The 25109-nt window shown below is 42.0% G+C and overlaps 1 protein-coding gene across 3 annotated transcripts in view; it reads left to right on the forward strand.

The window, feature by feature from the left end:
* The first annotated feature begins 1135 nt into the window (after positions 1 to 1135).
* The window catches only part of COX10 (cytochrome c oxidase assembly factor heme A:farnesyltransferase COX10), a 101155-nt gene continuing 77181 nt past the window's right edge, over positions 1136 to 25109 (forward strand). Inside the window, exons 1-4 of one of the 3 annotated variants that reach the window (XM_072025868.1) lie at positions 1136 to 1270; positions 2475 to 2599; positions 3410 to 3734; positions 12801 to 12925. In XM_072025868.1, the coding sequence (XP_071881969.1) occupies positions 2597 to 2599; positions 3410 to 3734; positions 12801 to 12925 (453 nt within the window). In that variant the 5' untranslated portion in view covers positions 1136 to 1270; positions 2475 to 2596. Of the gene's footprint in view, positions 1271 to 1715; positions 1872 to 2078; positions 2400 to 2474; positions 2600 to 3409; positions 3735 to 12800; positions 12926 to 25109 lie in introns of those variants that run through there. The other 2 variants (XM_027471235.3, XM_072025869.1) reach the window with 2 other exon arrangements.

Below are 25109 nucleotides of genomic sequence, written 5' to 3' on the forward strand. Positions count from 1 at the left end.
GCAGACCCAACGCCTTGCTAACAAGACCCAAAGCCTGTGCAGCCATCTTAGGCTGAAATGTAACTCTGACGCTTGGATACTTGTGTTCACTAAAAATCCTTTTTTTTTTTTTTTTTTTTTTTTTTTTCCAAGGAGTAACTTTAGTGGTTAAACCCAAACGGATGTGTGACATTCTGTGTTCCTTAAATCATCATTATCGTTTCATAAGGAGGCATTTCTCTGCCTGGAGGCCCATGGATAACATTCTCCTTAATTAGAAAAGTAGTGTTTTACCCCTTCTCTACAGGGGTGCAATTTATTGCCCAAGTGAAAGGCAATGAAAATTACCAAACCTTAAATCTCAGCCCTGACACGGAACCTTTGGCTACCTCACCCTTTTTCTCTGTGACCCGAAGTGCCCTAAAACCAACCAGCCGTTCCAGCCCTCTGTGTAGCCATTGTGTGTTTGCTATGTGATGTTTATTTTGTTTTTGCAGGTGTAAATTTAACTTGAGACCAAACCTGTGGTAGTTACAAAAACTGGAGATGCAAACAGGAACTGCCAAGTGATATATGCTGAGTGATGAGAACTCAGAGTAAAACAGGTTATTAATTGTAAGAAATGTGAAGTCCTAATTTCTCCCCAGCTCCCCAAATAGAAGCAGAGTGGAAATAAATGCTTCAAAGTAGGATATTCTTGGTGAATTAAAGTGAGTGTTTTCATTTTATCTTCCTAATAATGATTTAAGATGACTTTTGCATGAATTTAAGCACTATAAAGAAATGAAAGCCCGGGAGGAAGATGGGTCTGAGGCAGATTTCCATGTTAAAATATTGAGAATGATTTTCTAAAGCATTTAAGTGACTTATAGCCTACATCTCCTGAACTTAAACTCTTAAGAGAAAACATTTTAAAGGTGCCTGGGGGTGCAATAACGCTTTACAGCTTGAGCAGTCCCAACTATTCCCCTGCCTTTCTGGTTGGAGCACAGCAGAGGCCTCCTCCTCATGCCTTGTACCAGCTTTCAGCCTATCTGCCCCTGCACAGTGTGGGTGCAAACAGTTAACCCAGCAAAATAAGTACTTTTTTTTTTTTTTTTTTTCCTTTCAGGTTAGCAAGTTGAATCTGCTTGGAGAAGGATCCAGGGAGCACCAGCACTGGTACAAGGGAGGATGCCTTCAGTAAGGACCCTCTGGGAAGTATCCCTCTTCTAAATCCGACCTCCTGCAGCGTGTAACTGAAACCGAGCGGGTTAGAAAACTAATCCCAATTTCCAAGTGACCTTGGCAGGTCAATACAAGTGTTTTTGCTGTTTGTTTTTAACCAAGCCATGGGATCTTGAAGGTCCTTTCCAACCGAAATGATTCTATGATTTTCTATGATTTCTATGATCTTTAATATTCAGGTAGTTTGGGGAATGAGACTCCGTGTCCTCACCGACCTGTCTGCCACATTAACCTTTTTAATTACCCCTTACTCGGTTGTTTCACAAGTATTTTGTGACCTCCCCCCTCCCCCGGCACCCTCCTCCTGTCACTGCCAGCGCGCTAAGCCCGCGAATTTTAATAAAAACACTGCGATCCAGTAGAAAAAAAAATAAATAGATTTTAATATTTTAATAACCAGCGCCAGAAACAAGCCGATTGTGTACCCCGGCAGGGATCTGGGCTGTTCTTTGGCAGCCGAGGGTCAGCAATGTTCGCTCCCCGCTCCCCTCCCGCCCCCGGGGCCGGGCTCCCCTCAGCCGGCGGCGGAAGCGCCGACCCGGATGGCGTCCCGGGGCCGGGGCGCGCAAGATGGCGGCGCCCAGGAGCTGAGGGGAGAGGGCGGCGGGAGCAGCGCAGCGCCATGAGCGCCGCCCGCCGCTGCAGCCCGCCCCGGGCGCTGGCAGGTACCGCGGGCCGGGCCGGTGCTGGGGTGGCTCTGGGGGCAGCGGGGCCGGTTGGTTTTGGCAGGGAGAAGGGTGGGGAGCGCACGCCGGGTGTCCCCGGGCATGGCCGGCTCCCATGAGGGGTGTCCCCGCGGGGAGTGCTGGGGCTGAGGGTGCCCTTCGGGGTCGGGTGGTGTCGTGGGGTGGTTGGTTTGTAGCGGTGTTTTCTTAAAATAAAATAAAGGAGCGTGGGTGTCACATCAGGTGCGGGTGGCCTTGGTGTAATCTTGCAGCCCTGTGGCAGCTGCTTCCTTGAAGCGCTGCTCATGCTGTGTGGCCGAGATGCACGCACTTGAGAGAGCTGCGGGGTCGTGGAGGAGGAAGAGAAGCTTAAAAAAGCGTGTCTGTGGGGAGCTGGGAAATTAGGAAGAAAAACTGCAAACCATTAGAGCAACCTGCACTTTCGGTTTCTTCAGTAGGACTCCACAAATGTGGCTCCCCCTGTCCAGGTTCCCATTTGTGGTGGTGTCACGTCCCAGCAGACAACAGGTGCTGGAGGCTGAATTACAAGCAAATCCAGGGGCAGAGCCGGAACCTAATGTTCTCCTTTTTTTCTTTTAATAGGTTTATTTATTTGGCACTTGAAGAAAACAGGAATACGGCAAGTACCATGCCAGTTTGTGCATCTGTGCCGAGTAGCCAATGACAGATTGATCACGTTTCAGTACTTTAACTTTCTCAAACGAATGGTAAGTCAAGGAGTGTGCTTATCCTGTGTTTCTCATTCCTTGATTAACTTTGTCTCATGTGGCAAGTCAAACTGGAGATTGGTTGAAAAAAAACAAATTTCCTATCTGGCAAGCTGAGGCAAGTCCAAGCATCTCCTTTTGTGCATTGCATCAGAGTTAAGCACATGGGATCTGAAACAGCTGAGGTTGGAGGAAGGTCGCTGCAGCACAGGTACTGCCTTGTGCTCAGCGTGTCCTCTTCCTCGTGGAGCCTTCTGTGCCTTTGAAGTGGAGTGCTCATCTCCTGCTGGGAAACGTAAAATTAAATTACTTTTATTATTCGTTTAAGTGCTAGTACGAAAATCACTTAAATCTTGTAAAGATGCAAAAAGTTGAGTTCCTGTTTTTGGAGATTGGAGTTGTTATGGACCTATGCGTACCTGTTTGTTTACGGTTGAACTAATCATTTATAAATCAAGTGATATTGCCTGGTAGTTTTGAAGACAAATTAAGTAAAGTTTGCGGTCAAAACTACAAGGGAAGTTATATTTTGTCCAAAAACAATTCTTTGAGGTTACGTAAATGCCATTGAAGCAGTTGTGAAATGGAAAACTGCCTTTGTTGTATGTTGTCCAACTTCAGAAACTTTCTGTGTGTGAAATAAATGTTTGAAAGAAGGCTAACTCAGTCATGTCACTATAGTAAACCTGTTATAGTAAAGTAAACCTGATAAGAAGAATAATGTAGCAATAGTTTTGGCATTAATAACAACGTAAAATGGATGAAAACATCTTCTTAGCTAATCATCTTAAAATTTATTGTTCTATTTAGTATGTAACACAGTACAACAAAGACCTCAGCCAACGAGCAAAACCTAAGTCAGATTCAGTTGCATCTCCTTTTCGTGAGAGTCAACAATTGGATCAAGAAAAGAAAGTTATACACAAGATTATACCAATTTCTCCTGTTCATCAACCTTTGTCTAAGACATCAAACATAAATGAGCTGAGAGAAACGAAGTTAGCTGCGGAAATTGGAGGCTCAGCCACACCACTAAGAGCAGAATCCAAAGAAGAAAGACAATGGAAAGAAATGAAGCTACGGCTGGATGATTTGCCAGGAATTTTGGCACGTTTGTCCAAAATTAAGCTTACAGGTACTACTGGTTGTTTTTTCACTTCTGTGTATTCTGTTTGATATTAAGACTTGTCTAACGTGCTGATGGTACAGGTGTGTTTTTGTGTGATAGTTCCTGCTTTGGTGACACAAAGTACCTGGGTCAGTTCCATCAAATGTGTGTTGGAAAAAAACATAGTTTTATAAAAGTTATTTCTTTGCCTATTAAATTGTTTAGAATCATCATTGCTTGCACTATATTGTTGGTTAGCTTTTGGGGATCATAAGCAAGAGTTTGTACAAAAAGAAATACTTTGAGGTAAAACTGGAACAGGAAAAGATTTTATAAACCTTGCATTAAGTTAAAACCTTTTTGCTTAAGTTTACCAACATTCTATCTTGATTACCTTTCATTTTAACACTGCTTCTTTTCAAATTCATATTTGGAGAACCAACAAACGATAAGCGTAATAATTTCAAAGTTTATGAAGGAAAAGTTTCAGGTATGACCAATTAAAGTTTCTGAAAGTATAATTCTGTAGCTGTTAAAAGAGTTGTACCTTCCAACCAGCAGTTTAAGGAATTGCTTTGCAGCCTAACTATGTTCCCTTTATTCTAATAGTAATACATAACAGCTAGAAATTGTTTCTTTGCCAAGCAGTAGTGTTAAGTATGCTTTATGTCTAGGAAAGCTGTAATGATCTGACCGAAGACTTAGATTTTGTCAGTATCAGGGCCAAGAACAGAAGTACAATTATTTGAAGTCCCTGCTGTGGTGCTCTCTCCAGTGGGTGAATTTTTCTAGTTAAAAAAAAAAATAAATCAGTAATAAAACTGTTATTCTTTGCTTTAACAACCATTTATAATAAAAATCCAGAATTCAGTTTGCTTTCTGAAACTTTTGTCTTGCAGTATATATGTTTTCCCTCTTTGTTTTCCCTGGAAAAATTGTACTGGCCTCATGCAGTGTACAATGGTCATTTAATTTTTTCTTAAATAAACAAGCCTTCTAGTTCTTAGTGTTGGTGAGACATCTCATGTTTTGGACTTGCAAAACCAATCTTGTCTGTATGTCCAAATGTTCCTCCTTGTTATTTAAAAAAAATCAAGATGTATTTATTTTGTGCTGGTCAAGAGCTGAGTTAGTAGACTTGATGTATGAAAAAAAATATATTTTTTTTGATACTTTAATGATTCCCTTTTATTTATTAGCCTTGATCATTTCAAATTTAGGCATATAAGACTCTTACTGGCACATTTATCAGTTATCAGAATTATTGCACTCCCAAGTTTGCAACAGTTTTGTGACGCGTACAACCGAAATCATTGCCTCTTCTCTTTGTGTGGAGCTGACCTGGTTTCCCTCCTTATGCTGTTAAGTTTTTAGCAGCATTTTGTTTCTGCAGTGCTCACCACAGATAATGTCTAAGTGCTGTATGAACAATTAACTCTTTTGGCATATTTTCAACTAGGTGATTTTATTTAAGTGCCTCTTTTATGTGAGCTTGAAGCCTATGCTGGTTATTGAAATAGAATTAAATTAAAAAAACTCAATAGATCCAGAAATAAAAAGTTAAAGTTCTGTGATTAAGTGATCCGTTTAAATGGGGTGAGGAGAAAGAGAAGGTGGAGAAAGGGAGAGAATCAGCTCTTGTTTTAAAAGCCTCAAATGTGTTAAATTTGCTGATAGTCCTTATGGGTGAGCTCTGTACCATGTCTGACCATTATTGTTGCTTCTCAAAACAGGAGTTTGAAGAACTTCACCAAGATGGATGAGTATTTTTTTCTGGGGAAAATGATTTTATGTATTACTTTCTTCGTGTGGCCTCACTGTTGGTGCCAAAATTCTGAACCGCTTCTAGTAGCTCTTGTTGAAATGGAAAAAACAACATTGCAGGCAAGAAAGCACCACTCTGTTTTTAAGGCATAGTGTTACCAGAAAGCTGTAGAAGGCAAAGGTTACGGAATTTCATTTGGTTCAAGACTGCCTGTTTTGTACAAGTGTGTTCTCAGATGTGCTGTTTTTGAGCCAAGGTGATAAACTCTGCTTCTGTTGAGAAGGTCTAGAGATACAGAAAAAAGTGAATCCCTCTTCTTGGTGCGACCTTTATGTATTGGAGAGACTGTATTGAAAATAGAAATTATAAAAGTGTGAGTTGGATTTTGGATGAAGAGGGTTTGCAGGAGGGAGCTCTGTTGGTCTTTTTGGTCGTAGGACAGTGTAGGAAGCGAGCAGGAAAAATACTCGGTGCAGTGTGCAGAGCAAGGGAGTAGACTGAGCTCTTTTTCCAAGCTGTGCGATCATGTGGAAAAATACAAATTCTGTAAAGAGCATGGTGGTGTCGTTCTTTGATTTATTTATTTATTTTACTAAAGAAAAAATAGATTCTCTGAGGTCACTTTTATTCTACAAATGACACGCAACTCAATTCCTTCCACCCATGAAGTTCTGATAGATCTCATATCCTATGTGTTTATTTTGGCAGGCTCTTTATTTATACTTTTTAGGGTATAAAATAACAAAAAACCAAACTGTGCATTATGCTAAAATGAGACTTCCTCATGCCCTCTTCTCTTCCCGCTGCTGAAGCAAAGAGATGTTTGTTTGTATTCTGAACTGCAATTCACCTTTGAAAGGAAATGAGTTTAGCTATTACCATACCCTCCTGCTTCATGTAAACTATAGCTCTTATGACTCTGCCTTTCCAACAGAAGAGAAAAAAAAAAACTGTTTATATTCTTTTGCCATAAAAAATGATTAGGGATTTTTTAATTACTTTTTGCATAATCCACCTTTTCGGGTTCGATTTCCATCCTTTGCTTTCTCTGTCGGCTGCTGCCTGAACAGCTGCATCTTGCCATCCTGGCGCTTGGAAAGCTAATGCATCTGCCTGATAAGTCTTCAGAATTATAAATGTTATTGTCTTCAACTTTATCCCAAAGTTCATGTGTAGTTGAAAATAGGAAAAGGAATTGTGAGGTATGGTGATAGGAGGAAATCCTAGTAATTTGTAATGCATACACATCGTTAAGAATATCAGGCGGTCTCATCTTCTTAAACTTCATGCTTTTGCAGTGATCACAGATGAATACTAAGATGAGCTGTGTGGAAAAACCCAGGAAAGAAACTCCAGGGTTTGGTCTGGGGGAAGCGCAGCGAAGGCACGATGTGCAGAGTGCTGGGTGTTCTCGCTGGCTGCTTTGCTACGGTTTGTGACCATCCTGTGCTTGTTGCTCCTGCACTGAAGGATGCCCTGGGCATTGGACTTGTGGTGACAATGACCAGCCAGACGCACAGCACGTTATGTAGCACACGTCTGGGATGTGTAAACATGAGTAAGGTGTAAACTTAATTGCTAATTTCTGAACTGTTGTAGTTTTCCTAATCTAAATTGCAAGCTCGCTGAGGAAGGGACTGTGTCTTTAGCTTTTCTCTCTCTGCTGTGCCTGTAAGAGCTGAATTCCAACTCTGGTTTCTCCTTCTGGCTACTGTAACACAAACCTTGAGTTTCTTGAAGAAAGGCACATTAATGTCCACATGTTGTGGGCATTTCCCTGTCTTTCCTTGTCCTGTATTTTAATATACTACAGTGAACGTTTTCAGTTGTCATCATAAACGTATTAATTTGCATCTAATGATTCTTGTTTATACACAGTTGTTAGTTAACTGGTTGCTGTTTATCTGGAGATCCTATGCAAAGTTGCAATCTTTCACCCAAAAATATTTATATTCTTTTACATCACCTCATTGCAAAGCACTTGTAACTTCCAAACCTTTGAAACCACTTTAGAGTTTTGGTAGTATTTTTCCAAAATGCAGTTCAACAGTTAATCTGCTAAAGCATGATGAATATTCTTTTCTGTTCTGATTACTGAAGCCTTATTTCAGATCTCATTGGAGAGACCTCTGTGCTGGGTGGCTTGCTTTGGTTCCACACGTGCAGCATCCACAGAATCACAGGGACCTCAAGGTGACACTTAGGAGGTCGTCTAATCTATTTTTCCCCAAGGAAGGACCAACCTTAGGCATATCATCCCTGACTTCATGGTGTTCTGTTTGTTCTAAAAACCATCCAAGGCACAGAATATACAGCTTCCCTGTGCGACCTGCTGCAGTGTGTTAGTGTCCTCTGCTGAAAAGCTTCGTGGTGGATATAACAAACCCCCCCTTAGCTTCAACTGAAGTGTATTGCTGTTTCTCTAAGCACTATGAAATCTGGAAACTTTCTCCAAAGTTTGTTTTTCTGTGTATCTCTCACTGAGGATGTGAAACGTTGTTTGGTTATATCTAGCTCTCCGAGATTTCAGCCCAGAATCCTGTTAGTGTTATGCAAGAATAGTTGGGAGTAAATTCTCTCTGCTCTTGTCATGATCAGCCTTAGGAGAGAGCTAAAATAGGGCAGCCTGGGGTGTTTATACCTCAGTAAATCTGGAGTCATTTGTCATCTTTAATAGAGTCATTCCAGGATTTACCATGGTTAGATCAGAATCAAACCTTTTTTTTTTTTTTTTAAGCTTTTTCCTTGCCAAAGTGTTGTGTAGGTTACAGGCTGAATCCCAGGACTGGTGGAATCAGTTCTCTGAGGAGGCCCATGAATTTTTTTGACCTTTGTTTTCAAGGTAAAAATTTGTGTGTCGTTCTGCTGCTACCTGATCGTTAGTAGCTTCTTCCACAGGAAGAAGGATTTGGACATTCTCCAGTCAGATGCCAAAATTCTTTTAAAAAGAGGATTGGAAGAAAAGAGGATTGTCCTCATTTTTTTCTTAAATATGCTGTGAATCTTGGCATAGAGAAAAATGTTTCATAAATCGTATCAGGGGAGGTTCTGACTTAACCTAAGGGAAAAGCGGTTTTGCAATGACGACAGTCAAACTTCAGAGCAGGTTGTCCAGAGATGATGTGAAATTTCTGTCCCTGGAGATGAAAAAGTCCTGAGGGACCCAGCCTAAATTCAGCACTGACCCTCATTTCTGCACGAGGTTGGACTTGGCGATCGCCTGAAATCCTTTCCAGTCGGAACCGCTCTCTGATGTGGCTAGACAATGTCAGACGGTGTCCTAGGAGCAGAGACTGCGTGCTGCAAAAATATCTATAGCTTCTACATCATGGACGTACTGAGCTATATTTAAATTTTGAAAAATGGACAAACATTATTTGTGAGCATTTTCAGGTTTGGAGACTAAAATTAGGGTATTTTTCTTATGCACACTTTTAAGAGAATAATCCTATTTTCTTTACCAGAAAACAACCCAAGTTCATCAGCTGTATTGCTTACATCTGAATTTGTCTGTGCGCTGGTGATCATCTAGCACAGACGTATTGAAGTGGAAATGAGAAGCGTGAGACATTTGCTACTGGCTTGCAGTGTGATCATTAACACCCTGCCTCATCCCTGCGTCCGTTCCGTGTTTGGGAAATGAAGATGATGGTTATCCAGCTTTGCATAATGACTCTGAGTGTTGCTGAACTGCTAAGTAATGTGGCATCAATCACTAAATAAGGTGCTTGTGTGTGCATGGGCAAAAATCTGCTAACAGCTGCTCTAGTGAAAAAAAATTCCATTTGCTTGGAGTTCCAGTACATTTCCACTTCAGCTGAGAGCACAATTTATTCGTTTAAATTGTGGCTTTAATATAGCCAGAAACTTTGACAAAGATTTATCAGTGTTCCTTGTATAGATTGTTACTAGTCTACATGCATTCTCCAGTCCTAAACATATTTTATAGGTCTGTCAAAGTAGTTCTCATTTTGTGGTTATTAAATCAGTAACTATTATCCTATCAAAGAGACAAAGCTTCACAGTGATCGTTTTCTAGCAATTTGTTTTCCATGCTACAAAGAAAACTAATGAAAGAAAAACAAACTATTATTACAGTTTATTTTTTTGCGAAGCATTTTAAAATTCTCCATCAGTAGAAGAGATTATTGCTGTTTGCTGTGTTTGTGTTACTGCACTTGAATTTTATATGAGATTATGTGAAGACTTGCTTCCAGTTACTGTCCCAAATTTAAATTTGCTTCAGGAGTTTGGCCGTCTTCAGTGTGCAGGTTAGAATCTGCAACAAAACCGAGATGCACCTACCCCAGACAAACCCAAGTTTACGAAGAAAACCTTTGTCAGACCCACAGCACCAATGCTGAGGCTGTACTTGGCTTTCCTGAAAGCAAAGAGTGGAAACTCAGGAAGAGAAGTTCTATCAGCTCTTGGAAAACCAGTTTCCTTTACAGGAATACAAAAACACTTGTAATAAAATGGTAAAATTGCTTCTTAAATTAAAATAGGAATACAATTGCTTTTGTTCTTCCATATGCACTGATACATAATCAGTACGGGAACAGAAAGGAAATCTAAAGCTGAAGTGGTTGGCTTTGGGTTTCTTCCCATCCACTTCAATTTGGCTTCTTTCTAATAGGAGGTAACCAAAATACAGTGTGGTGATTTGCACGGTACAAATAAAGATTTATAAAGGCAGATTACAATGAAGCCAAACAGAAATGCAAAGCATACTATGCACCGTGGTCCTTTCAAACGTGTTCTTATGCTGGAAATACCATTATTCACTCCCCCCCCCACCAGTGCATTAGCATTTTCTTTTTCATTGACATTGAAATTGTAGACAAATGCCCCTTCTTAATTTCTGTTAAAGCTAAAGATGTTTAAAAGACATAAAATTAGGTTTAGGTTGAGATCATAAGTTTAAATCCTGGCTTCTTTTTGAAGATAATGCCAGCTCTCATCAACAAATCTTGAAAGGATCAATTCCATTTTTCTATAATAAGGTGAAGTGAATTTGACCCCAAAAGCACTAAACTAACAGGGATTAAAAAACAAACAATCTATGAGCTCATTCCCTTGATGTGATTTCAATTAAATACACTTTTCCTCCATGAAAAAAGTAGAAGAGTAAATTATTGCTTCCCCAGCAAAAGCAAATAAACTTCCCAATCCAAAGGGAACGTTTTCCTACTTACTCTTAACATGTCGCATTTGAATTGCAGGGTGATGAGACAAGCAGGGAAAACCTTGTGTTGAGAGCACTGCCGAGCAACCCAAAATACCTGTTTGAATTGGATAAGTAAGAGGATGTACTCTGGCCTTTGTTAACGAGATCCTGCTAAGTCACTCTGAAATGACGGGCTGAAATTAATCCAGAGAAATCAATGGGGACTTTAATTAGTGCTGTAGCTATGCTGTATTAGGATTTCTTTGAGGTCAGTGTGATGGTAAGGTTACATAGACTGTTTGCCAATCTGCTCCACCTTTCTTCTTCAGTAAATGAGTTGGTGTTTTCCCATAATAAATTGGCATAAAGTGCTCCCTAAGATAAGTTTTAATTAAACTCTTGTCTAGAAGTGGAAGGCTGATTTATTATGCCAAAAGATGAATGTAATCATTCTTAGAAATGCAAACGCCACTGTTTCACCATCCTCTTTGAGTGTATTCTTTAACTCTATCAGCTATAAACCAAGGAATTTCATGTTTCCTTGAAATTATAATCTTGAAATTATTTCTTGATTATTCTCAATGAAGAAGGGTCAAAGTTTGAAACCAGGATGCTCTGTCCCTCAGTTCTGAATAGCTGGGGTCCAGCCTTTTGGCAATGATCATCGTTTGCATGCCAGCAGGTAATGGTAAGGCTCCGTGCAGGTTCGAGGTGTTTTGAAAGCAGCTGAAGGAGCCACAGCGAGAGCCAGGAGCTGTCACGGGAGGTGAAGCTGTGGCTTAGCGTGGTATAAACCTTGTGCTCTTGGAGACTTGTGTCACAGCCGTCCGTGCAGCACCCTGAGAATCCATAACCAGGCTAAATAAGTTACGTTTATGACAATGTGAAATACATTATTATAATAATATTCATCTGCCAACAGATTCTAATACTTAGCGGAAAGTTGTGCTGAGCAGCATGTCATCTTCACTGTCTTTTTATGATTAAATCCTAAGGTCCTTATGTAGGCGCAGCTCTTGAAACGAGTGCTTTGCCTGTACATCCTTGTGACAGGTCTCTGCCGTGACATTTAGTTCTTCCATCTCCAGTAACACTACCCAGCAGATAATCCAGATATTTTCAGTCAGCAAAGGTTATTTATTTGTCACATAACTTTAGACACATAGGAGGCTTTGCAGGAATCAGGAAGATGAGAACATTTTGATTCTTTGATGCATACTTTTAATTTGAGGTCTGGAACATGTAATTACACACAAGACATTTTAAAATTATTTAATAACTATTAATTTTCAATTGTCAGTTTCAAGGTCATGAGCAAGAAACTCAGTAAGTCCTGACTTTTATAGTATAAGAAATTTTTATTTTATAGCATTTCTTGCCAAATGTGAGTTTCATGTAACCTATTATTTGGGTAATTGCAGTATTAGGATTGAGATTAGGGTAACTTTCTTTTTAAAGGTGTGATTAGCAGCACTATACTAAAGTTATAATTTTGGATGACAAAACTGAAGTGGATTTTTGTTAAAGACTTCCAAATTTGAGTGGATTAGGTGTTGTGAGGTCCATGTGGTGGTGTGATTGTACCTTCTGCCTGAAGTGGGCATATCAAATGGAAACAGTGCGAGCGGATGCTTTTACAGGGAAGTTATTGGCTTCACCAGGTATATCTGCGTAGCCTTATTTTCCTCTTTTGTTGTTTTTGTTCTTCTTCCCTGCTGAAGTTTCTTCTATAATTTGATACAATTTCTCTCTCTCAGTTCGGGATTTTCCTTACCGTTTCTTCTCCTCCATGTTACACTTTGCAATGGCATGTGGGCTACTGGAAAAGTATCTCATGTCCATGTTGTATGAAGCTGTTTGATCCTTTAGCAATCCACAAAATGGAGAATACAGTGGCGTAAGTTTTATTCTCACCTCTTCTGTCTAAGTTCTGTTGCTACTGGGTGTCTCATCCCTGGCAGTTCTTCTTTCTGTCTTTGCCTTCATTATGCAGAGTGTTGCCACTCCTTGTACTCTGTTCTTGGGGCTACTTTGATCCAAAAACTAGTGAGAAGTTAATCTGTGCTGTAGTTCTTACAGGGTTTTAAAACCTTGACTCTAGTGGTACGTATAAAGCAGATGGTTTCTTGCTGATTCCCTGACCTGTGCTCTTGTGTTGCAGCTCTGGTTGTGTGCACGGCGTCCGCTGGGTTTGCCATGGCCCCGGTCCCTTTTGACCTGACTTGTTTCCTGCTCGCCTCGCTGGGAACCGGACTGGCTTCCTGCGCTGCCAACTCCATCAATCAGGTCAGTGCTGCCCTGCTGCTGCCGTTCTGCCTTTGGAAACGCTGCCAGGAGCGAGCGGGCGGCATCGCGTGCGCTGCCTGCAGCCGCAGAGCCAGCTCCGGGCCGCTAAAACCGACACCGCAGAAAGGCCGTGTCGGTGAATTAGAGTCGCTGGGCACAGCGTGTTTGTTCAGAATTGAGCTGATGAGGTTTTAAGCCTCCCAATAATAATGTTTGTCTTGATAATGCCGAGCATGGATCACTGAAAATGACACAGGAAGAGCTGTGTAATTGGAGTACCAGCAGAGCCAGCAGGGCTCCAGCCTTACGGGCCTGGCTCTTCGGGGGCTTTATTGCGTGACCTTGTGGGGTCTGTCTGAGGGGAGGCTCGGAGCAGTGCTCGGAGTGGGGCACCGGGGGGGTTAGTGTGTCTGGAATGGGGATATCTCCTGTGCATTTGTTAAACACTGGGAATCTCAGCTGTGGGGTAGCTGTGTCTCATGCTGCAAACATCGTAGGTGCCTGAACTTGAGCTTCCCTGCATGTGGGAGAGTTCCTGCGGGGCTTGATGCTGAGCTCTCAGCTCTCCTGCAATCGATCCAGCTGTGAAGCAAAGTTGCTCTTAGGCTCTTCTTTAGTCCTAAAGGAGAGACAAACTGCTGAGCAGGTCACACGCAGGGTGGAAGGGAGTTACAAAGCATTGGTAGCCACGGTCACTTTAAGCTGTAAATACGAGCTGAAAAAAGTGGCAGTGCCTTCGATAGCCCTTTGTGGTGTCTGCAGTCACCTGGGCAGTGGGGGCCTGAGTCCTGGGACACTGCTGATGGAGCAGGTCATGGAGCTTTGCTGTGATCTGCCTCCCAGAGACACCCTGATTGGGGCAGGCTCTTTGTGCTTAAGCCTCTTAACAGCTCAGTTGCTGGCACTGATGTGCTCTTTGGGATCACACCCATAGGAACACCTCTTGTTCAGGCTCAAGTGAGCACAGGTGATGGTGCTTGTTTTCATTGAGCTTGGACTTGGGCTCAGCAGATAACTATATGTCTGTTTTCTTTGTAAAATAGAAAGAATGCTGCATTTTTGTGAATTCCATAGAAATATTTAGGTGACAACACTTAGTCTTGAAAAAAAGTACACATTTGCACATATTTTTCCACAAAAGGAGGTCTGGATGAAGAAATTGTTCTAACTGAGGTGGAGCTTTCTTGGCTTTGATATAATTTCAGAGAGATGCTTTTCCTCTCTATCTGCTGTTTTTTTAATATTTAAGAATTTGTTTCATGACCTGTCAATGCTTTTAAGTATTTACTGTCATATTTGCTTTCCCTTTTGACATGGATACTACTAGACGCAAAAGAGAATTAATTATTTCTTGTTCAGAGACTCTTGTGTAATGTGTCTGTCTTGAGATTCTGATATATCTTCCTCGAGGTGATATTCATGCGCAAATAACTGGTTTTCTTTGTCTTCAGCTTCTATGCGTTGCCTGATGTTGTGTTTTGTCTCAAAAGCATGTGGTTTTTAACCTCTGGGGAGCTGCTTTTTAAACTGGTGTTTTTTAAACTCTTGAGACGCTTGGGATTACCAGGAATCCTGCACCATAATTTGGAGTTTGGCGCTTTCGAGGCTTGCTGGGATGGGAAAGGAAAGTTAAGAGTGCAGTAACCTTGTGTTTGGGTTCATAGTTCACGATTTATTCGCTGCTATCTCCCCATAGGAACAGCTGTTACTGTGCCCTTAAAGAGAGGCTTACTGCAGCCTCTTGAAGTGTAAAACTCTTTTGCACAAGCAGGGCTGAGTGCTTTAAATTTGCACTCTCATTCTTCTTTAGTTTGTTACTCGCCTGTATAGGCAGACCTTCAAGGCTTTATTAAGGAAAATAAAGCAGAGTTGGTAACAAAGCAAAAGAAAACAGCTGTGGTTTATGACCTTGTTTATCAATAGACCCTTTCAGTCGATGATTATCCATTTTCTGATGTTGCTGTTGGTGCTGTTTGTGTCTGAATTGCATGGGAATTTAATTTTCAATAAATACTGTAAGCTCGGGTATCTGTCTTGACCTTTGGGAAGGAGCACATTTGACTTGGAACTTCCTTTTATTGCTACTTTGCTCTGTCCATTGCTCCCAGCGCACATCCTCTTCCCTGGCAGCTCATGACTCATGTTTCCCTTGGTGCTCCTTGCTGGTCCTCAAGGACCTTTTTATATGATAACCGTCTTTCCGCTTCCCATATTGCTATAAATCTGTGCATCTTTAAGGGCAACTCGTCTTTCCCACCCCTCATTTCCCTGACAAATCTGCGTTCGCAATTTACAGCCCTCAAATATACCGTGGGAAGGTAAGGCGTTGATCGTGTCAGATTCCTCCCTGTGATTTAGGACAGGATGTGAAGAACTTGATCCTGTGAAAATGTAATAGAGATTCTGCAATATTCGAGAAGTGTGGTTACAAACTTCTAAACGTTCAAATTCTGTGGCTTCTTTTTGTTTTTTCCGTCTCTCGACCACATCACAACGATCCGGAGGGAGCTGGGGCCGGGTCAGCGCTGTCAACGTGGGGTGAAGTCGGCTGGCTTGCTCCAAACTGCTGCCTGGAGTCAGGCGGAGGGACCACGAAGCCGTACTTTGCTGCTTTAGGAAATTGGTCTGAAATAATTTTTTAGTTATCACTTGCCCTATTGATTTCAGATTGCTGTGATACTTGAAACTTCTTTTTCTCCTACCCACAAGAGCTAGCATGGTACAACAATTTACCGGCGTGCAGCTTCTCACTTCACTGTCCTTAAGCAATAATAAAAAAGGATGGGAGTTTACAGCACCGTGTATTTCCATTGTTTATAGAAGTGCAGTTTGGATATTTATCAACCAAAGGCATGTATTTACAGACATGTTCCCTTCACAGGCATAAATTCTAGCTGTGCTTTCTGGTGGCAAGTAGAAATAATATATTTTTATGACAATTCTCTGAAACTGGGTAATGATTTTTAAGAAACTATTTTTATTTATATATTTATTTTTGATAAATGATAGTGAAAATGTTGTTTGAAAATATCCTGAAAAATACAGAGAAAAATTACCTGGTTTGGGCTTGCATTAGCAGGTAACGTGGTGCATGTTCTACCGTCATGTCATTCTAGAAGTGTTCGTGTCCAAATTGCAAGAGTAATTACAGTAATTTGTGTTAGACAGCATTTTGGTAGAAACAGCCCTGTAGAAAAATGTATGAATTCTGGTGATGAGTATAAATACTGGAGAATCCTTGAGTTTTTCTGTAGAATGAATCTTGGGTGTTGAGAATCGAGCGTTGTGCTGTGGCCTGTGCGAGAGTTAATTCCTGCTGGAAGGTGCCAAGAAAAGATCGTGTTTTGTTTCTCTTGTCCTCTACCAGCAGTTCTGCCTCTGCCTCACTCCTTTATATCACAATACTTCAGAGTTGTACTTCTCACCTCATCTAGCATTTTAGTGGCGTGCTAATCCAGTGGTCCCTCGTTCTCTTCCACATCACGCAACACTGCGTTACATCCTTCAGCCCTTCAGTATTGTACTACAACATGTCACCACTTCTCAGTCCCACCTGCTAAAACTGCTTTCCTTTTTTTCTTCTTTTTTCTTTTTCCAGCATTGAAGTAACTTAAAGTTATTTTGGACAGGTGTTTTCGATTGGGGTTCTTTCTTTTCAAAAGAATAAGTATTTTACAGTGGTTTTAATTTTTAAAAATAAAATAAATGACTAATGTATTTACCAAGGAATAGATTGAGACACATTTTCACTGTAGTACTGCTAAGTCAGCCAAATGCACCAGAAAATCTCATTATGAGAGATCAGTCTTACTAATTGCAGCTACAGTAAGGAAAATGGAAATCTGTTTTGGGGTTTAATCTTGTAAACAGTGCATGTTAATTGTGAATTAACCAAATAATTATTCCTAGCATATCACTTATTTTTTAAATGTCTGTTTTCCTGACTCTTCCAGCATCCTTCACTGGTCTGGGTACAAAGGAAGGTATTTCTCTTCAGCGGTGTTCTGCAGAAGTGACAACAAAGAATAATCAAAACATTGGCTTTCTGATAGCCTGGTGAAGACCTATCTCCTAACATATCTGTTTGTGTATTATGATCATGCTGTCGTGCTAATAGAGTGGGAAAAAAATAATTTTAACTTAGCTGATAATCTGCTGCTGTTTCCTAGTTCTGTTTTTTGATGGTTTTTGAAAGCTGACTCAGGTTTCAAGGAGTAGAGCCTTACATTTATATTATGGAGAAAACATGTCATTTCTGAGACTTCTAAGATACTAGCCTCTGATTTATGGGGAAGGAGATAAAACATGAAGAGATGTTTACAACACAATACATGGCATTAAAATGTTAAAAGAATCATGTGCACGTTTTATATGTCAAGTACATTCTTCTGTAACTGCAGCACGGTTAAAAAGTGGGAGAGAGCTATAAAGATGAAAGCAGGATGTTTAAAATGGTTTGAATTTAGTAACTGAGAGCCAAAACGATGTGGTCGGGTTTGACTGATAGCACCTTGAAAAGGAAGCAGACTGGACTGAGTGTCGTAGCGAAGCTTGGAGAGCCAGAAATGAGAACCGTGGTAAGTGTGTTAATCAGGGTGAGGAAACGGATCCGAGGACAGCTCACATCCCTGTCCCTTCGGGGTCTGATCTGATGGCTGCGTTCGCTTTTAACAACAGCCTCCCCTGACAGCAGCGATCCCTTAGAAGTGCGGCTTTAATGGGCAGGAAGGATGGGCTCAGTGTTAAAATAGTGGAGTCAAATGCAGGATCTGAGTTCAGTTGCCAGCTTGTGGACCCTGCGTGTGATCTTCTGTATTAATGCAAACCGTGACAGTCACTGGGATACCACAGCGACGGGCCCCAGACCAAAATCAGAACAGAACAGCCTTTCCTGCCGTTTGTAATCCACTCCTACCTCTGCGCTGTCAGAGGGAGAGTTGTGGACTTCACTTTTGATGATATTTTGCTATTCTGTAATGACTTGATTGACCGGTATTCAAAAAGCAGAGGAACAAATGTTAAAAAATTAATTAGCCTACTTAGATAAGTGATTACTGCACCATCTTCTAGAGGATGTCAACTGCAGTGAGCAGATTCAGTATTTTTTATTACAGGTGCTCATTGTACTGGTTAAGACAATATCACTGGTGCTGGAAATACTCTGGTTTTGTCTTTCTTCAGAGACTTTTTGTAAATCTCTCAAGTTTTGTGAGGGAATATGAGCAGGAGGTCCTGCTAGCCTGCTGGAGTACCAGTGATTAAGGTGTGCAGGTACCTACAGTGCGGTCGTTTTGGGAGGCTCACAAGTCCAGCAGTGGTTTGAAGCCTTGCTCATGTCTCCATTGCCTGCAGATGATGCCATTGTTTGCTGCAGTGATGGTCCGAAGTCAATATTCTTAAACTTGTTTTTGCAAAAATGGGTTAATGAGCGGTACTTGGAGCCCAGGAAAGAAAACGGGCAAAAGTAGGTGAACAGTTTGTACCAGGATGGCCAAACAACAACTCAATCAGTGGGAGCTGCACTGATGGGCTCACAGTCCAGTGCTCAGACAGTGACTGGATGCCTGGTGTATGTAGTTTTTTGTTTAACATCTCATAATTGGATGAAAGGAGTAGGAAAAAGTAAGTAGGAGGGTGGCTTTTTTTTTTAATTTTGAAGAAAATGCTATGAAGGAATGCGTGGAGTCCAACACCTTGCTCCTCTCGGAAGATCTATGGGCTGTAACTGTTTTAGTTTGCTTGGCCAGTTAAAAATGTAATTCATTTTTAAAAGCAAGAAAAAAGCCCATGAGGAATCGGTTATCCCAAACACGTGCGCCGTGGGGAGGAGGAAGGCGGTGGGAGATGTGCCGCCAGCTTCCAGGACGGAGAGGAGTCTTCTGCTCATCAGCTTCACGTTTTGTTTCAGGGCTGTCAAGCGGTAACAGCCATAACTTTATGTGAATTAGACACAGTGTCCGATTTTTTTTTCCTAAGTATTAACTCAGCCCTTCTTCCCCCAGCCCATGAAACAGCTTTTGTGAGTGAGCAGGCACCTGGGAGGTTTGGATGTGTCTCGCCCGCACTGGGCTTTTTCACTTGCATCTTCATTTGTTTATGAAAGCTTTGTAAATACTCTAGGTATACTGTGATGAGATGCTCTGCAAAACTTCTTGCTTCAAAGTTTCCCCATCTGAGAGATGTTTATTGCAAGATTTTTGACCGTTGAAGTTAAAATGTTTCACTTTGGACTAGACATTGAGTAAACTATTTGCTTTCAGTGCCTGGAAGGAATGATTTCAAGTGATGTGACGTTAGTTGTTGTATTCCTTTCAGAGCTGTTGTGGTTTCTGAACAGCTCCACAGAGAAATCTCTTAAAAGGACTGAAGCGATAGGAAAAAAATAGAGCAAGGGTTAAAGTAATGCACATAAAATGATAGCGAGAGACGCTTGGATTACTGAAGCAAAGAGAAATTGCAGAAGTCCCGCAGTCCCCCAGACCTTTCTCTTTATTTCCCCACAAAGAAATTGAACGCTAAAGAGAGAGCAGCAGTCGTTCCTTTCATAGTCCCAAACCAAGGCTGTTTTTTTGGTGTTGTCTCCTCACGCCTAAACTTTTCATACCAAAAACGTGTCTGAGGGCAGGTAGTGAGAACTTGGATTTATGATGCCACCAGCATTACTCACTCATTATGCTCTCATTCAGACCCAACTTGGTGGAGATGACCTCTACCAGATCACTGAGCCCACCTCCAGTCCATGCAGGAGGTTTTTCCCAAGTCATCTCTCCAATATTCTGTTTTTTCCACTTTTTTAAGTGCCCTGAATATTTATATCTTGCTTCTTCCCCTAGCAGATTATTACGCTGTCATTTTTTGAATAAGAGAACTTGTTCTCAACGAAAAGAAAAAAAGGATTTGTTCCATACGGCACATCTGAAACATCAGATAGTCGAGTGACCAGTTTAAAGTAATTTAGAAGGACCCTAAAATGACTTTCTGAGGCTTTGAGTTCCCAAATCAAAGCGTTTCACGGCCAGCTGTTAGCACCTCTCCTTTCCTGCCGCATCCTGAGCGCGCCCGCTTGCAGGCGCTCGGAGTGGGGAGCGAGGCAGTCAGCCCGCACCGCGCTCGGTGGAGATTAACACCTGATGCATCTCTGTCTCCCTCTGAAGTTTCCTTTGTTTTGACTGAGCAGATTGCCTGCAGCAGGCGGCCTTGCCTTTCATCTGCCCCCCCCAGCGATCAAAAGATTGTCAGGAGTGGTTATTAAAACCTGGTGTCTGGCTGCAGCGCGGGACGGGCCGTGTCGGAGGCAGCCCGCGAGGTAATTTACAGCGTACGATAAATACACGAGGAGCGCAACACTGGAAGTCTATCTTGCGCTCCGAAGCGTGCTGATATATGCTGCTCGGATATTTTAACTGCTGGGCAGCCTTCATTAGCGGTCATCGAGGAGCATAACTTACGGCTCCGTCAGATGATCGGTAATTGCCGCAGTTAGATCGAGTTAGCGCGCAGGAATCCCTGCTATCGAGTGGGAACGGCTCGGCTCGTGGAGATGTATTTCATGAGCAGGGAAAATGATGAGCGCTAATGAGAACCAACCTCTGAAGGAACGATAAATTTTAAATGCAGAGATTATCTTTCCGAAGCATAAATTATTTGACCTACAACTGAAACTTTATAAAGGATCTTGGATAAATGTTATAAATTAATGCGTACCGTTGTTGGAAGAAATCCTCTCCCCTCCTACGCATATTGCGTGACTATTGCGCATGAAGAGGCTTTGGAAGACCCTGGATGGCTTCCCATGGCCCTGGCGAGAGAGGACACTTAGACCCCTGTAGCAAAGCATAATCTTCAACAAAGGCAATGCAAATAAATAAAACAACATCGTTTTTTACTACTTTGCCTCCCTCTGTGGCATTCATGCATTAGCATAAAGCTTCAGATTTTAGCAAAGTTTAGATGAAAATGTTTTATTTGGGTTCTTTTCCCTGTGTTACATTTCATATATATATAATAAATAAAAAAAGGAGAAAAAAACAAACAAAGCCTAAGGAAGTGGGTATGAAGCTGTTTTTAATGCCGTGTCCCTTTTTTCCAGATTGCTGTGCTTCCGGATTTGATAAAGAGAGTGCAGAATAAGTAGGAGTGCAAAATAAGTTCGTCCCATTGCTTGTTATTTCGTTAACATGTAAGTGCTGGGTGCTCACCTTCTTTCCCTGCTTGCATTCACTGGTGAGCAGCTCATGCCTGAGACAAGCACGGGGCAGCAGGCCGGTGAATGAATTAAGATGTGGTTGAGGGGACATCGGCTTTTTCCATGCCACCAGGACACAGACGGGGAAGCCACCCTGCCCGTTTTGTTTTCCTTCTCCCTAGCTGAAGCAGCTCTTTCGTACGGATACTTTTTGGTGATACGTGCAGTCTGAGGGTGGCTCTAAAGACAAATCCTGTCCTTATTCTGAGACACCAGCCTGACAGATGGGAACGTCTGGGTGGTTTCTGCAGGCACCACTTAGCTTCAGCGTGTGAACGAACCCTCGAGGTAGCCCTCACCTTGGTGCTTCAGGAGGTTTTGTCTCGTTAGCGCCGTACTGAAATGTTCCCTGAAAATCCTGGAGGCAAGGGAGGTAGGGGGAAAGAAATAATTTACCAAATGATTAATTGTCAGGAGTATTTCAGTGGTGTGGGGTTCCCTTTAGATCCAATGCCAGATTTCCCCTGGAAACCCTGATCACAGGCAGAACAAAGGAATTTCAAAGGACCGAAATGATGGAATGTGGAGAGAGAAGCAGACAAAAGGGAAACGTAGTACTTAATAAGATTTATTTGGCTTTTTGATCCATAGTGGTATTATTGCCTTTCTAAGCTTAGAAACAGAAAAGTGGAAATAACTAGTCAATATTATTTGTCAGTATTTAAAGAAGTTTTGACATTTTCCAAATCGACAAGAGTTTCTTTAGTAATGCAAATATTAAATTCTAACCCAGTCAGGTAATTACTGAAGTGTCATCATCTTTTTGTAATGCAAACTGTGTTCTTTTCTTCTTGCCTTGAGTCAGGCTGCTGACAACGGTGGCAATCCAGTGCCGTGAGTGCTGCGCTCCACGAAAAACTCCGAGTGCACCGTGAAGTTTGACTCGCAAGGGTTAAGGAAAAGTGTTTCCTGGTTCCCTGATGCAGCCTCCCAGTACCATTTCTTTAGGGAATAGCTCATTGAAACACAAACCCAGAGCATTCTAACAGTCCCTTTCCTATTGAATGATCCTCAGGTTTTCCCTTTCAGTTCTCTATTGTTGAGAAATATTATGTAAATGCCAGGAATTCAGATTCTTCTGTGTCTTCATAGCGTTGGATTTGATTTATGTGCAGTAAACCACTAAAAGTCCCCTCTCTTTAATTCTGCATGACTGCTGCTGCTGTTTGTACCAAGACTTACTCTGCTTTGTCCACGTTACACCAGGCACTTTGCAAAACTCACTAGCAGAGTGCTGCCTGGTAGCGTTGGCAAAGGCACGGAGGGCTGGAGCAAGCACTTGGAATGTGCTTGTTTCGGTGGGTGGCAAGATGTTACCTTACCTTACATTGCTCTTGACTCATTTTTTTCCCCAAAACTGTGAGATTTTGCAGTGAAGCCTTTCCAAAGCTGGTTTGGGGGCAGGTGGGTGTCCTAGGGAATCGTCTTCATGGGGACATGGGGAAGCTCAGAGCAACCGTTTCAGTCTCAGTAGGGGTCTGGTGTAAACGCACGCGTGTGCAGTGCATGCTTGGGTGAATGCCTCTGTAAGCAATGCGATAACTAGTAGTAGTAATGCTAGTAGTAGAAGGACTGATGATAAAGTTGCATGAAGTGCTTAAGTATTTCCCCTCTTCTTTCCTTGGTCATATTGATCCTTTTTTGTTGCATTTATGGGGAGTTTAACTGTCCTGGTAGTTTGGCACGGGTACCGCAGTGACATAATTCTTTTGATTTTTCCTTCACACTCCGTCAGTACTTCGTTGGAAAAGCACTTCTGGGATTGGCAGGGTAGCAGGTCACTGAGAACCTGATCAGGCTCTCTCTGACATAAGTGAGGCACCGATAGATGGGTTTGGTTCCATTTTTGAAAACTCCCCGTCATGTGGAATAGCAGTCATCTGCTGGGGTGTCACTACTACGGCATCTCCAGTTCTGAAGGCACCGAAGCAGAGTCAGCGGGTCATGGTGGATGCAACTTGCAGAGGATGCCTACCTTCATATCTTTACTTTGCAATTTCTTGGTGTTAGCACAGAATTGTATGTATTTATTTTTTAATTGCAACAGTGTCTTGAGAGTTCAGTGGTGTTGGAGGTTAAGATAAGGCTGCGTGTCCTGCAGTTTGCAGCCTGGGAAGCTACAGAGCAGGAAAGCCTGCGTGTGTGCCTTTACAAAGCCAAACCCACTTCTCTGAGTCACCTCCTTCAGCTTTTCAGGGGAGCACGGAGGGAAGGCTGAAATGAGATTGGTAGGAATCAAGGAAGATATTGTCGTTGTAGGAGTTGTAATCTTGAATGGAAACTAGCTGAATTCAGCATGTCCGAACTCAAGGTGCATCCATCTTCTTTCTGCACGTGACTTTGCTGGACCTTGGAAGGGGTGAAGGAAGCATTGAGGTTTGTCAAAGCTCATGTTTGTCGAGCAGGCTGTTCACTAGTGTCAACCCTGAGTTTACCAAAAACCAACGCGTGTCACGTCCTAAAAGAAACAGGAGAGTCGCTGTGAGTTGATTTATGCTGATTAAAATTCTTACTCCTAAAATGCCCTCTAGTTTTTCCCAATATTTCCGCTCACAGTTTGGTTTGGATATCGCTCTAGGCACTCGCAAGGTACGCTGCCTGGTTCTTGGAAGCGTGCCTGCTCTGTTCGGGAGGTTTCCAGTCTGTCATCCGCCTGATTTATGGTGGGATGAGCAAACGTGGCATGTGCCATAGCGATGCTGCCAGCTCCTGGGGCATTCGTCAGTTATCCTGAAAGATCTCTTCCACACAAAATTGCTGATGGTTGGATTTTTATTTTTTTTCTCTTGAAATTTGTTGTGCTTTAAGCAGGTGGGTGTCTGACACGCTTCTTGGGAAGGTGCTGCATCCGGATTGCTCCCTGGTGCCTGCGACTCCATGGGGAAATGGCCAGCCCCATTGCACCACAAACGCCAGCAGCACCCCAGTGGGATTGTAACGTTGGTACGAATAGAAAGCTGTAGTAAATTCTTTAAAACATTTTTATTTGTAGTGTCGAATAGCCATTTACCACTAAGTGACTTTTTAAGAGGATTCGAAGCGTAAGCTGTTTAACGAAGGAGTAAACCACAGCCCTGGGCAGTAATCCATTTCTTCTGGGTTTTATGACATCTGCATGGAAACCGAAGGAGAAGTTAGTTTTCAATACCAAAATCATGAGGTGCATCATTCAGATTAAAAAGCACGAGGCATGTTGAAAGTATCATTAAACTTGGACAAGAAATCAAATGGGACACGTGCATGGAAATATAAAAGTTGTAGCAGCTTAATAATACAAGCTTTGACTTTAAACCAAACACGTTTGCAAATCTCTGAGCTTTGGTATTCTCAGGTCACTGTAAAGGCTAACTCTGTCTGGATCTGTATAGATTATGTAAATTTTTGAAGTAAAACAGACTTCTAGAAGATGAAAATCTGTCCCTGTAATCCTCCTTTTAAGACTTGTTTCTTATTACGGTCAAGATTTATGTTGATGCTCGTAACGGAGACATGACAATCCGTTTTAACTTCAGAGAGCATCGTAAAGGTGATGGCATTTGAAAGCAAGCTGAGTAGATTCAGCTTCAAACTCATTTTTATGTTCTGAAATTAGATGCTTTTTAAAATAATAATCTTTTACAGGATGCATTAAGGCTTTGCATGTCTTGTGTTTATTAAAGAGCAATAAAACCAAAATATTATCTTTGAAGGGCATCCTTTAGAAAAATGTTTGTCTGAAAATGTCTTAGACAGCGAGGCAGCCGAACTGGTAATAGGAAATGAAGCTGGGATGAAGTTAAGGTCTCTGCCCTGGTTAACTTGCTGCTTGTGCCTCTTAGAGCTCAATTCCTGATGCGTTTCTGCCATCATCTTCGGCAGCTTCCCGGCGTTGGAAGCGCGCGGGGCGGAGGACAGCCTGCCTAATCCTGCCTGTCTCTGCTTAGGGTCGGTGGAGTTTTT

The sequence above is a fragment of the Anas platyrhynchos genome, chromosome 19, assembly GCF_047663525.1.
Source record: "Anas platyrhynchos isolate ZD024472 breed Pekin duck chromosome 19, IASCAAS_PekinDuck_T2T, whole genome shotgun sequence".
Lineage (NCBI taxonomy): Eukaryota > Metazoa > Chordata > Aves > Anseriformes > Anatidae > Anas > Anas platyrhynchos.